Here is a 15191-nt window from a genome sequence, read left to right as displayed (position 1 = left end):
TTTTTTTAATTCGGTAGTTAAAGGCAAGTGGTACTACGAAGTAGGGCCAGAATATTCTGTTAGCACTGCAGTGTTTTATGCGGGGGTCCATCAAAGCTCCGGTGACGTATTCCGGTCACGAAAATAACGTAAAAAACACAACAGGACTGTAAAGAAATAAAGCTTTGTCAATGTGCGTCAAACCCATGACATCTCAGTTTTTGACAGCACGTGCCGGGCACGCCATTCACCGTATCACGGTCGCACACTCTGGAGGCTTTACTAGTGCACCTTCCTCTCACTGGCTGGCTGGGTGGTGATGTGAAATAATGAATCATGACCCTGGCCTCTATAATTAACTTCTCAGGATGTCATCCCTCTGCTTACGTCTCATTCGGCACTTTCCTAATATGACACGGGCAATTCAGTGTGCCATAACACACCGCAATGTTTCAAACTTAGCCCAAGCACCGGCCTCGCTCGTAGCCATGACCCTTAAGAAGAACAGCGCTGCGACGCGCAACTGCCTCGCCTGGCAACTCAGCGTTCCCGCTTACGCTTGCCCCGAGAAAAACATTTGCCCCGTACCTGCATGTTACACTGCAAATGTCGCCAAAAGACGATAGTCTTGAGTGTGGAGAGAGTAAAGAAAAAATTATTTGATGTTCGGCGCAAGAAATTCGCAAATGGTATTCTAGAGGCGCTGCGTTAGAGTGTCTCGAGCGGGCAGCGGAGGCTAACGAGTGCATCGAGTCACGTCACACGTGAGACATGAGCGCTATCTGGCAGTTTTCTTCGAAAACGAAGCGCGTGGCTCGAAGATGGGCGTGCGGGCCTGCCTCAGAGGTGATAAGGTGTAAAACGCAACGCGACGGGTAGGTGTCACCACCGGGTCGTTTTAGCAAAGCGTTGGAAGCACTAGCCTTTTCCTGCAAGCGTTGCATGGTGAGCGCAGCGTGATAAACGCTACGCTCCTTAGAATTACTTACGTATACCTTTTCTAGGAAAAGGTGCCCATACAGAATATATACGTGTTGTTATGGTGCCTCAGAAATGCGCAATAATTGCTTTTTAATTGACAATCGCACAAGTATGAACGCTGAATCATGAGAAACTCTGGTGGGCGCTTCGGATGGTGTTGGCCGTTTGGGGTATCGGCTGGTACTGTTTCGTATACCCAGAGTCGTTAAGAGCGGACAAATAGACAAATGTACAGACAGACAGACAGACAGACAGACAGACAGACAGACAGACAGACAGACGGACAGACAGACAGACGGACAGCCCATCGTACGGTTAGAAAAATGGTAACATTTTCTGTGTCCACCATTTTCTTGGATGAAAACATAAGGTTACTTGAATGAAAATATAAAGTTAGATGAGCCTGCGTTAACCAATTTATGCCTTGTTTTCCGTGCGTAGAGGACTGATGTTTTGTATCAGTGCTAGTAAATTTGACGGCCTTTTTTATCCTCAGAGCAACCGCTACCTTCGTGCATATAGGGGGCGTAATTATGCAGAAAGCTTCGGTGCTTGCTTTGCGTTTCCACTACGCGATGCTGAAGCGGCGGTAATTGACTACTACACTTCCAACCAATCTTGCCATCTCACCACTGCAGCACTAAAGGTCTCCGTTCGGGCTTGCATACTATCATGCATGCTCAAGTACTAGCTAGTCTTATAACCGAGGGGTAAGTGATTTTTTGATGACGCTGGCATATGTCTATGGACAGCACTCATAAACCCAAGCAGGAGGCCCTATAGCACTCACTATACAAACGCAAACGCTTATGTTGCGTAACTTATGCTCCTTTGAAGAACAAGAACTATACGAAAGGAAGATAGGTCACTTAGTGTTTACTCAAGTTAAACGAACTATTTCTTAACAGTAACAATGGCCAATCCTACGGAACCTCGCTTTCCTTCATAGCAAAGTCGAGTGTTCAATTCATCAAAGAAATGATAGTAATGTGGCAAAAAGAATGAGTTTCTTTGTAAATAGAGTGGCAAAATTATATTTACACTCACTAAGACGAAAAAGGTTGTTTCACCGAGGCAGCTCTTCGAAAAGGCATAGCTAGAGCCAACATTTTCGTTTGCATAGCTAATGTACTTACGCACTTATTGGGGAGCTCTGCCTCACGTCTTTAGAATCTTTGTTCGTTTTTTTTAACCTCGCGTAGCAAACTAGGTTTCCTCATAATTATCTTTTGGGTGTGCTGAGTAAGACATTTTTCTTACTGCTTTCCCCGGGGTTTTCGCAGCGTTTTCAATGTAGAAATAATTTGCACAACGACCATTCGTCTTTACAGATGCGCAGTTTACAACATGGGGTGAGCTTCAAGTGACGTTACCATATTTTGATGTTTTAGTAGTTGCTCAAATGCATACGTACACCATTTCTTGTAGTTTTCATTAAACACCATCTTGTAGAATAGATCTTTGAGCAATCCATGCAGACAATAGGAAAACAAAGTGAAACCGCATTGCAAACTATGTTTGTGTACGTGTGCGTGCGTGTGTGTGTGTGTGCGCGTGCGTGCGTGCGCGCGTTGTGTGTGTGCGACACAGAAAGAGAGAGAGAGAGAGAAGTCTGTCACACGCTCTGAGGCTATAGCGCTGCGTTCCAAGAGTCTAGATTACCAACAAACATACAATTTTTAACATCACCAAGAAACCCATCCTTAACTTCCACCGCTCATTTTTCTGTCACTTAACTCGGTTGAATGGATGCAAATATGGCACCTTCCATAAATGGCATTGTCTATATATATATATATATATATATATATATATATATATATATATATATATATATATATATATATATATATATGTATGTATATATATATATCTATATATATATATATGTATATATATATATATATATATATATATATATATATATATATATATATATATATATATATATATATATATACTGGAAAGAAGTGTATACCTAAGGGCTCATTTTTTCCGTGTTTTGACGCAATAATAATGAGATCTAACCGACAATAATGCCACACCCCAAGCCTATTCTTATTTATCAGTGGATCCACAGAAGACACTCGCCTGAAAAAATTTCGGACCACTTGCCCAGGGATTCGAGCAAGCCACTTCTCACTGCTCAGCGCGCGGCGTTACACGCTAAGCCAGGTGCAACACATTCGTAATAACGGAGAGCTATTTCTGTACTTACAAAACTTACCGCTGCCGGTACACAGATCTCGGAGGAGCTTGACCTCATTAAGACGTGGCACTTTCATATTTTCCTTCAATATGAAAACTTTGCGTTCCTTTCGAGCATCCCTCTTTGTGCTTCAGCAGCGTGCAGCAAGTATCGAGCTTCTTGGCGTTCTTCGCATGACATTCCCACATATCTATCGCATATAGCTTCACCCTTCTGGTGAAACTGTGATTTTTGTTTTGTTTCTGTTGACTGAAGGTCTTCGCTATGTACAAAATCAAGGTTCGTTAAAAGCTTTTCTAACTAAATCATATGAAACAAATCGACAGGAGTCACACAGGGCATGTACTTTACGTGTTATTTTTAGGGCGAAGTAACGAATGCACTTGTCGAGCGTGTAATCACCAATTGTAAAACCACGGCAGGACGAGTGACATAACCACGGGGACGTAATAAACGTAAAATTCATAAGCGTTAAAAAGCTATCTAAAAAAGAAAGTCGCCGAAAAACCTTCAATGAATACATTTTAAACACAGGAAAGCACCCATCGGAGCGTGCATATGAAGCCGGCCTAGGAAACGCGCCACGCACGTCTGCCCCTCGTAATGGTTGGCCTCGTGACGTGACCATGCAGCGGCCATCTGCGGCTCGATGCCAATGACACCGTGGAAGCAAGCAGTTTTTCCCGATCTTTCCCATCCGCGCCCGACCACTCTCGTTCGATGTCTCTGGTCCACTTGCTGCTGAGCGCGCCTTTGCGAGATCGTTTGCGTGCCGTGCCCTGGAACTCCTCTGACCAATTGACCATGACGGTTTCGTGATAGGCTCCCCGGCTGCGCGCGCACGATCGCTTCCCGCTCGACGTGTCCATTTTCTTCATTCTGGGCTCAATATAAGCGGCACTTACAAATGCGTCAGGGTTTATATATGCGCATAAGCCTCAAATATTAGGCCAAACCTAATCAATTCAGCAAACGGAAGATCTGGGGCCGTTAACTGTTTCTAGCACTAGTGTAGCAAAGTAAAAAGCTATTAATAAAATGAATAACAAACACTCTCTGTGCTAGTGGGACATGAGCTGACAATCGTTGAAGTGAGATGACGCCAAGTAATTCGAAATGTGGGTATGGATCCCAATAAAAACGTGTTTTTCTGACCTCCTTAATTCATTCAATTCACGCCGTTATTATTGCACTTCAATTAACCCCAAACCATTATCATCTCCTACGCTTTCCTCGGAATAAACCGCAGAATTATTTTGGTCGTGTCTTACAAACAACTAGTCCCTAAAAAACAGTGTCTTTCATGCCTAATAAATTATTGTTATATATTGTACGTAGAGGTATTAGTATGAAAGTACTAAACGATGTTGTCACTCAAACTTTGGAACGACATTGACATTACAGTATAACGCTTTCTACATTTCATTAGGTGGCCTTTGAATGCAGAATAATTAAGTACTCACTTGTTATGCATCAAAGACGCCTCGCTGTCCAGAGTATAATAAAAGACGTGGTCTCTCAGTACCACGTACACATTGCAAATTCAAAGAGCCGTTACTCAAGAGAAGATGTCTTGCCGCGGCTTGCGGGGTGAAACTCAGTAAAGACCTCGTCGAACGAAGGGACTTCAAATAAGTGGTGCTGTGTTGCACTGCGCAGCACATTAAAAACATATATGACTACAATTTGCGTGCAGAGGGATTCATTTGCACGAACCTCAATTTACGTTGTACAAAAGTCTTTGTTTTTTCCACCACCATTAAAGGGAAATGGCGAAAACAAGCAGCGCACGCATTTGTTTACACAGGGGCTTTACAGGGCGTGATAGCGCAGCGGTACAGACTTCATTTGTATAATGCAACGCTATTTTGTTTCTCTTCGCTGTGGTCACAACGAGTGCTATATCAGCAGGTAACACGTGGCATGGACTCGCGTAACTTGAAAAAAAAAAGACGGGGTCTCATACGCGTAATTTAGTTGTTAAGGTTTTAAAACCGTTTCTAATGCATTACAGTGGAGGATCGCAGAAAGCTTACAAATCTTGGCAGTCCTGGTTAAATGGGGCAGACGGGAACACTTACCACAACCTAACGAGAAAAGCAAAAAAGAAAAAGCAACAAATTCACGCGATTTATCTGGAGCCGCCACCAGCATTTTTTTACTCTCTAGCTAGCGCTCACAATTCATCTGGCGAACTTAATAATAATATTTGGGGCTTTATGTCCCGAAACCAGGATATCATTATGAGAGACACCGCAGTGGAGGGCTCCGGAAATTCTGACCATCTGGTGTTCTTTAACGTGCTCATGCATAGCGCAGTACACGGGCCTCAACCATTTCGCGTCCACCAAAATGCGACCATGCACCCCAGCCGCGATTGAAACCGCTATGTTTGGGTCAGCAGCCCAGCACCACAACCACTGTTCCACTGCAGGGCACTCGTCCCGCTAAGAGTCCTAAAGTGTACGGACCACCACAGAATATTTCCAGATTACAAATTCATTCTTTTTTCTGACTAATATTTGTGAAAGTATATCTCTATTTGACAAAAAAAGTATTTCCTTTATTTCATTCGGTTGTAGAAAGCAGCGAGCGGCTCGGTTACTGAAAGTATTACCGTTTCACCTCTGTAGCTGCTAAATGTGCGGATGAATTGATGAGAGAAAGTTCGTTTTAGCATTACATTGACCACATGTTGATGGGCCAGAAATGAAAAAATAAATAAATGAATGGTCATGAAAAATTTTCAGAGAATATGCCCCCCCCCCCCCCATATATATGCAGCACGGCCAAGAAAATGTATACTAACATAACATTTATTATACAAGTGCAACTTTTACAACATTACGAGGTCCGAAACAGAGCAGCAACGTCGTTTTGCTTTTCGTGGAGATATACATCGCAGCTTCGTACTGAATGTCACCAATATAAATCGACAAAAACATTCGCTTTTAACAATAAATTACATCAATGCGATACTCACTGACGCATTTGTTAATTTAGGTTTTAAGTCATAAAGCATTTGGGTTTGAGTTGCTATGCACTTAATTTATTTTCCGAATTGCATGTGGTACAGTTATCTTTACTGTTCTTCACCGCCGAATTCAGTGTAAGAAAACAACAACAACAAAAAAAGAAACCACTCAGCACAAAATTGCGTTTTACATGACACACTATCGAAAGAACTTGCATGTGATCTCGTTCTTCCATTATGGAAAAAAATAATGTCGTGTGTTCAAAGGAACATAAATTCGTTATTCTTGTAGCAACTAAATAGAAGTTTCAAAATTTCACGACCATATTTCTCTTAGTTCTTGAGAAAGCAAACGTTTGATGGGCTCACCTTCGTGCGCTATTCCAGGCCGAGGTCCGCGAAGAACAAGACAGGTGAGCGCCCAGCACAGAATCCAGGTGCGTGCGTCAATCATCGCCACCGTTATCCAGTGCACCGGTTGGACAGATTCTAATGAATCAATTAGACTGAAACTTAAGGTTCACATATGAGCGAGCAGGCAGGCAGAGATCAGTTGATTGTGTCTTTAAGAGCGGGTAACAACCCGTAACTCTTTCCTTAAAGCTCGACCGGCGAAAGCGCAGACACACATACACACGGAGTGTAAATCCGAGAAGTGCAGTGCACCATTCAATTTGTTCTTTTTTCTCGCTTCTTCAACGGAGAGCGAGGGCGATCTCCGATGGCATCGATGGTGTCGTCTGCCGCTTTCCGGGACAGGGCGGCGTTGTAGCTCCGCTACCGACAAGCGCCGTCGGCGGATACGGCGGCGTTAACGCTCTCGAGATCGAAGTGCCGAAGTCCCGGAAGGACCACATCTCCCAGCGCTCGCCACCCGTCAACAAGTGGAGGCGAAGCCCCGTACCCGCGAGCGACGCACCTTCGACCGCTTTGGAGCTCGCCCTCTCTCTGCCGAGCTTGCCTCCGTCTCCGAAAGGGTCGCGAACTCAGACGTGAGAGGGCGCCACACGGCACACCGCAATACGGCGGGCCACACTTTGTTACCGTCGTTGAACCATTTTACAGTCGTTAGACCATTGCATACCATCAATAACAATTTTGGTACAATAAATCATGGTCCTAAAGCTTCACCTTCGCTTCCCAACATATCCGCCCGCCGCTGTATATCATGTGGAGTGTCCACGAATAACACAATATCGTCAGCACAAAATCAATCTGGAAGCGTCTGCTCAGTCATCACACCGCCCTGTTTGTCTGGCATATTAAGACCGATCTTGCTACCTTGTAGTACATTTTTTCATGCTCACCATGTATAGCATGAGCAACAGCGGTGTCAAATGGTATACCAAGGGGAAGACAGAAGCTTGCAATGAAAAAATTTCATAAACAAGGTTTGTGTCGAGCTGACGTTTCGACAGGAGGGACTTGTCTTCCTCAAGATTGCCCTCTCCCCCTCCCTTGTTAGGACGGAAGAGGGGGTACGAAGCGTAAACACAGTAGCGCTAAAGAAATAAGTTCCATTCTAGCCTTGAGTACTGTTCTAGCCTTGTTCTAGCCTTCTGTTCTAGCCCGTTCCAGCAATCTCCCCTTGTCGAAACGTCGGCTTGACTTAACCCCTCTTTACGATTTTTTTTTTCGCAGCGCGGACAAATAACATTTCTGTCTGAGCCCCTTTAGTAGTGTCAACGTTCTAGTTCGGGGTAGCCTATTTGACTTAGCCCTGGTTGACCTCCCAGCCTTTCTTGTGACTCTATCTCTATTCTTGCTACTCATTGCTTCCCGTTCTGTTGCACGCGTGCTGGGGAGGATATACAAAGAAAATATGGAGCATTCTCTGATGAAATATCGAGATAGCCATCCCATTGAACTTTCGGGTGTGAGGCTACGTGAAACTCTAGGGTTTTAGAGACATTAATGGGAATCTGAAAGTGCCGTAGAGTACCGGTGGGAGAAAGCTATAAATAGAGGAAAAAATAATAAGGAAGCGTGATATGACTTATAGTATATATATATATATATATATATATATATATATATATATATATATATATATATATATATATATATATAATGAAAGAAGTCTATACCTAAGGGCTCGTTTTTCCGTGTTTTGACACAATGGTAATAATATGAGTGTACAGGGAAAAGTTATTAGAACCAATGTAATGTAAATAAGAAGAATGAAAAGTGGGTGAAAAAATAACTGCTCACGGCTAGTTATTTGCCGCGACCGTTTCGCTAGCTCTGCATATACCAAATTTGGTGTTACGTGACGTAAATATATGACGAAATATATGAGTTGTGCAAACATATTATTCCTGACACGCGTATTATGTAAGAACATGACGACATACCACGCTTATAGCGTGCTCGCGGCCATTTTGCTAGCTCCACATATACTAAATTCGGTATCACGTAACGTGAATAGATGAAAAAGGTAAACGACACATTCAAACATGGTAATCATGACATGGAAGTCATATGCGGTATCATTTACCTCCACCTCGTATTGTTGAGCTGAACTTGAAATGACACATCAGCATTTCTCACTCGTGTTTTGAATATCATCGGTTTCCACTGTACGTGAGATCTGCCAATTTTTTCTGATCATGTGAACACATTTTGATGGATCCTTCCATAGGACACCCTCAAGAGACCTGAGTGTGATAGCTGCTGTAATCGGACACCTTAAAGAGACATGAGTGTATGCTGCTCTAGTGCGAAGGTGTCAGCTTCACTCGAAACGGCCTCCAAAGTGTTACATGCCCCTTCTCATCTTAATGGGAGGCGAAGGGTGAGGACATCTTACAAAAAAAAAAACATTAGCAAAGGCGTGTTTAAAACAAAGTGGTGAACAGTTTTGAGTACTGGTACTCTACTAAGAGAGAGCATAAAGCCGTCCCATGTGTGTTTAGAAAAAGTGTTTAACGATTTCGAGTACTTCGTACTCAACTATGAGAGAGCACTGAGCCGTTCCGCTAAAAAGCTTCACGGGGACCATAGACGTAGAATACACGAGCACCGTGAAAGTAAAGACTATGCTTTCCTCCCACCTATGGACCTTCTACCTAACACAGGTCTGCTCTGGCTCATTCACGTTCTTTCATCCATTGCAATGAGAGTGAAGCTCTATATCACACATTCTTAATATACAGATTGCCTAAAGCAAAAGATTTTATAGCAATACCTCTGAACGGTCACCTAATATTATCCCTTACTCTTGTTCTTGCTCTCAGCGCTACCGTATTTGGTCTTCGCCACAGGAACCTTTGTGACGCCATAAGGAATTTTCCATGTGAGATAAAACAAACTGAATGTTAAAGGGGCGGTGCCATCGAATTTGTGGCATGCGTGTTTTTTATGTGAGCGTTTCCTTCAGCTCCAGGTAGCTTGATACACACTACAAGATTCATGTGTTTTCGCTAAGTAATTTAATATTGCTCTAGTTATGTGGAGCACTTTCGGTTTCGGTTTCGCGGTGCTGAATCGGGCAGTGACGTCGATGCATAGGTGGCTTGGTCACGTGAGCACAGAATGCTGTGACACACATCGTGTTGAGTTTCGTCTGCTCTCATGCACACGTGCCACACCAAGCGCCAGCAAAACAAACGCGCTGAGTCGCCATGGCCAGGTGCAGTGGCATCGATGGATAGGCATGGCAAAAGGCAGCAAGAAGGAAACAAAGCGTTTATATTTACAACGTATGTACAGAAGGTGGCCGAGGAAGCCTCCTGATGCTCGATGTGCCAGCCTTTTATAGGCGCCGAGATGCTGATGGAGGATGAGACAGCCCCGCTGTTGGACGCGCGCAGCGTCCCTGCACGACGCGTCGAGTGTCTTTTCGAAAGCACGTCGAGTCCTTGAGGATGCCCACGGTTTTTTTAAAGAGACGCCAGCACGCTCGTAACAGCAGGCATGCTAGTTCTCCCCTTGTTCACAAAATGCGTTTCGGAGATGGCGGAGGTCACTCGCGTCACTACAAAGCTGGTGTGACGTCACGAAAACTGCCGTTGCTTCTCCTATTTTGAAACGTCAGTAATGCTGCGCAAGCGATTTGCCTAGCATGCGAGAGTGAGCATTCAGCTACACTTTTAGAAGTGAATTTAAATATATTCTGCGCATTTGTTGTGGGCGACTATTCGTGTGGAGAGTCTTTGCATACAGAGTAAACCCACAACAGGCTTGGGATAACCTCGAAATTTGGTGTCACCACTACTTTAGGCTTATTCGACATAAGCTTACTTCTCAACCCTACTTTTGTTAATATAACTTTTCTCATAAGTGTAACAATTAGATATATAGAAAACTATATATTTATAAGTATATTGAAAATATAAAAACATTAGTTTTAAAGCAAAGTACCACTCGTTTCACTGCCGATACCCTGTGGTGGGTTGCCCCATTGAAGAACAACCAACAAACAGCTCATCATGCAATCTTGCTTGAAAGAGGGCATCATTTCCTTACGAATCGTGTAAGAGGTGCTATATCTATATCTATATCTATATATATATATATATATATATATATATATATATATATATATATATATATATATATATATATATATATATATATATATATATATATATATATATATATATATATATATATATATATATATATATATATATATATATATATATATATTTTAAGCATAGCGCTCTTCTGTGGGGAGATAATAGGAAAGTAAATTATATGTGCTGGAAGAAACGCTATAACCGAGTTGACAAGGGTTGAAGTGATAATAACCCATTGTTTTTCACATAAATGGGCTTGAATGTCATTAGCTGCATTCTTAATTTTGGTTTTTTTTATTTTGCGTGAACTTGCGTTATCTAAATTAACAGGGCATCGTTTAGCTGTTTTGTTTATCCGTGATTTCGAGACCTTTCTGAGGACTAAAACCTCCCTTGGCATTTTTACTTTGCCTCATCTTTCTTGCGGTGCTTACATGTCTTGTTTAGGTATTGCGCTATTGTTTTATCGGGCTTGCTCTTAATAATGCGTTATGAATCATAGCTCGAAATTACGCTCTTTCACTGAAGTGCAGAAAACATTCTCGCACAAGTGGAGATTGCAAGCCAAGCACCGTTATATGACACTATACAAGCTGATACCAATGGCTTCAGTTAAACCCATAAGCAATAAATATTCTGAGAAACAACTCTTACACGTTTATTATGATGATGTGCTTTTTTAGACAAGTCCGCATAAGCAAAACGAGAAACATAACGAAAGAAACGTTCAGCAAACGAAAACATTCTTGCTGTGACGTCGCAGCGACATGTTCAGTTTTCTTTCCAGACATCTTTATATACGAAAAAAAGTGCATGCTCAATCATAAACCTCAAAAGGCTCCAATATTTTCGAGTTCTCTTGTGAGGGTGCCTATGTAATGTTTCGCAATCTTATTTTGTAATGTTTTCTGTAAAAAATGAGCCATCTTTCATTAATGCTGTAACAGCTAGAACAGATCTTTGCGTGCGAAACTTTTGTTTAGGTGCCTTGTTTTTTTTTTTTTTTTGTTTAAACTCTCTTTGCTTTGTATACTAAAAGCATGCAGTATAACAAATACAGCGAGACAGCGCTGTGTTTTCGCGGTCTCTTCTCGCATCTTGTCTTAACGCTCCTTGCCTTTATTAAGAAACTATTCCTGCGAAAAACATGACCCTCTATACTCGCCGTTTGATGCAGGCACATACAGCTAAAGGTGAAGTGTAAACTTTGACTTCACTTTCACTATGCATTTACTCCTCACAATATGAATATAAACAATCAGTGCTTGTTCGATGTTTCACCAGACACCTGCCAAAAGAGGTCATCATCTTGAGCATCTTGAGTCCATTTCGTCATTTTCATTTGCTGTACAGTGTGATGTCCATGCAGCGTTAGACGTAGAGTGCTATTATTGGCAAGACGGCTGTCAATATCTTATATCATCATTATCTTCATGATTATAAGGAGATCCTAAGAACCAACAGAGCGGGAGCACTAATGGTTTCAGATGGGTACAGATGTTCGATGTACATTGTCGATTGCACTTTATAGGCAGGACATAGCATACACATATCAATAATATTATTTTGGTTATCACTTGTTTCTTTGTTAGTTGCATTCTTTTGGCGTTAAAAAGAGAAAAGTGGAGTAACCATGGCGCTTTACTGCTTACGACTTTCCGAAGTTACGGAGACAACTGAACAGGTTATACGTTTGCTCTGCTAGTTACGCAGGACGCGGGGGTAAGGCTAGATTTTCGCTGTTTCAGTGGTATCTAGCACTGAAGCTTATTCATCTTAGTTTTCTTCTGGAGTGCTTCCGGCACACGGTATCAGATGGCACATCGTTATCCACAGTGCGCCATACCATGCGATTTCGTGGCTCATGCTTCTTGGGAACCGTCAATTTTGCGTCCGGCTGGAAATTCGGTTGTGAATTTGACAGCGCCGACACTAGAGCATTTCTCGCGTCTGCAGAGACCGCAGCTAAAGCTAACAAGGAAGGATGAAGTATAAATAAATCAGCGCGTGTCCGGGAATCCGATGCGACATACATGAAACAGGCTCGTCTCGGCATGGACGCTGGGTTTTAGGAAACTACTGCGCCTATAGTAGTGCGGGTGACGTGCACATGGGGACAAATCTGGTTTTAATGCATCTACTTAAATACTTAATACCATAAGCGATGCTCAGAGCTTTATTTTCTTGGTGACAGGGCCTCGTAAATGGTCGTAAAGCTTATACCTAATAAAATGCAGAGCCGGCCATTCTTCATTCCTCTGGTCATATACGCGAGCCGCGAATCAAAAAGGAGCGCAATTACGTGCACTGCTCAGCGACGCTTTGCAGCGACCTTTCCAGAGGCGATGTTGATGTTGACGTGACTTCATTGTAGTCCAGAGAACACGCTGCTGAACTTATTTGCTACGAGGTTTTTTCTAGAGTTCTGATTTCTAACTCTGGTCAGCTTGCAATTTTCAAGACATTTTGTACTCTTTCTTGTTACTTTGGTTTGCGGTTTCATCTTCTCGCATTCTTCTCTCTCTCTCTCTTTCCTCTCATTCCCCTCGCCCCGTGTAGGGTAGCAAACTGGATGTAGTCTAGTTACCCTCCCTACCTTTCTCATATTTGTTTCTTCTCTCTCTTGGCATTGTTGCTTTGAGTTCAGCTTTGCAATCAGTATTCCTCCTGCTAGATACTCCACTATGCTGCTGATTGAGGCCTCCTCTCTCTCTCTCTCTCATCTTTATGCTCTCCTGTCCCATTCCACCAGAGTATAGGGTAGCCAACCAGGCCTGTGCCTGGTTAACCTCCCTGCCCTCTCTCTAGTTGTGCTTTCTTCATTTCTTCCAGCAATCCCGCGAGCAATTCTAAGTGATTCAATTGTACGTGAAGCGTAACAGTTGGTATATGCCAGAGAGCATGTGCGTAGCACCACAAAGCGTCAAGGATACCCCATCACTGCACTATAAACCACGGTTCAAGCGATGAGGAAAGCGCGGTGTTTCATAACGATGACCTATCCACTGTCTTCGAAGGTTTCGTCACTGCCTCTGCTCGTTTGTTTTGTAACCATGCACGAAATCCCTCTAACTAGATAAAAGGCATGGGACCGATGACAAAAGGCGAAAACTACGTTACGAAGGGACCTGGATTTGTGCAGAGGAAAGTCTGTGAAACATAATTGTCTTTTTCGCCTGTTATTCTTTTATTTTTTTGGAGTTAACTGTTGCCTATTGCTATTACAGGGTCAAGCCACTGGTGACTAAATCTGGTTTGGGATGTCGCTGTAGTGTGGTTTAGAAAATACAGTTGAGAAAGACCCGCAGCTGATTATAAATAGATAATACGTACGAGTCATCAGTGGCACATTGCGAAAAGACATGCCATAAGTAAGCAATTATTACTTTTTCTCGCTATATTTCAGTGTGTCGGGGACATTGCTGAGAAAGCTTGAACATAAACAGATGGTGATATTGAAAAGCAGTTTTATGATAAAAAACGTTTTGTTGAATTTACCGTACAAACTAGCACACTACTCGTTCTCGGACTGCTCTCAGAAGAAATATAGAGAACTGCCTCTGCGGTTGAGAATACGCCGTTGTTCAGTTCCCCGGAGCTGTTCCTTATTTTGTCACCCATTATGTGCGTCTGTAAAAAAATATTAAGACAAAACAATTGATGCACATTTGCTCTGTGGTGTATAACTTAGTTCTTAAAATTGCATTGCGAAAGTCTTTAAACAGACTACTTCATTGGATTGATTGCCTATTTCGTTGCGCTACGGACGGATTCTTTGTCAGCCGTCAACTTCATCAAAGTAATTCCTACACCTGCACCAGCCTTAAATTCCGTCAACTGCAGTTCGTCGGTCAGCGGTTGTTGTGAATAGGGAAGAGACGAAGAGTGAAAAAATTGTCGCGAAGTGAACACACTCAAAAATGACAAAAGCAACAGCACCGAAAGAAGATGAACTTCCGTGAAGATCATCGCAAAAATAAGCCACTGTAACCATCACCACTCCACAGTTTTTCGGTACCCAATGACAGTAACAGGAAATTGTGAAAACAAATACGCAAAAGCAATAAGGCCTACATAGACAGAGAAAGACGATTTCTGAGAAAAGAGAGTCGCTTTTACTCCTATAGTATACTCCGCAATCGTAGAAAGGCTGTCATAGCACTCGGTGTATCCAGATGGCTGGCCTTTTCCCCATTAGAGCAGCGTTCTCAAAACTCTAAAGTTAATTTGTTCGAAACATGCATGGCGATGTATATTTGAAAGCGCACGCGTTGTGACACTTTTGTGTTTCGTTTCCTGCATAAACACTCAGAAGTCACCGAGGGAAACTGATGACAGCACTATTTTACGTAGAATAAGAGAAGATGCAGGCCTGTCAGTGGGAACTAGTCCACTTGAAGAAGCTGGCACGGGGTCTCTCCACATTCTAACTAATTGATGCCACGCACATTGCCCACCTGAACGACGCAATTTTCACTTCATCTGTTACAACGCATGATGCTTACACATCAAATATGTTTTCAATGTG

General features: G+C 42.7%; 1 protein-coding gene across 1 annotated transcript in view; it reads right to left on the bottom strand.

The window, feature by feature from the left end:
• Positions 1 to 7038, bottom strand: part of LOC119166842 (neural cell adhesion molecule 1) — a 125867-nt gene extending 118829 nt beyond the window's left edge. The window contains exon 1 of the mRNA XM_075891440.1: positions 6513 to 7038. Coding sequence (XP_075747555.1) covers positions 6513 to 6597 — 85 coding nt within the window. The 5' untranslated portion in view covers positions 6598 to 7038. The remainder of the gene's footprint in view (positions 1 to 6512) is intronic.
• Positions 7039 to 15191: the final 8153 nt, after the last annotated feature.

The sequence above is a fragment of the Rhipicephalus microplus genome, chromosome 1 (genome assembly GCF_043290135.1).
Source record: "Rhipicephalus microplus isolate Deutch F79 chromosome 1, USDA_Rmic, whole genome shotgun sequence".
In the NCBI taxonomy this organism is placed as follows: domain Eukaryota; kingdom Metazoa; phylum Arthropoda; class Arachnida; order Ixodida; family Ixodidae; genus Rhipicephalus; species Rhipicephalus microplus.
Note: the sequence above shows the minus strand (reverse complement) of the source record. Positions and strands in the feature narration are given on the sequence as shown.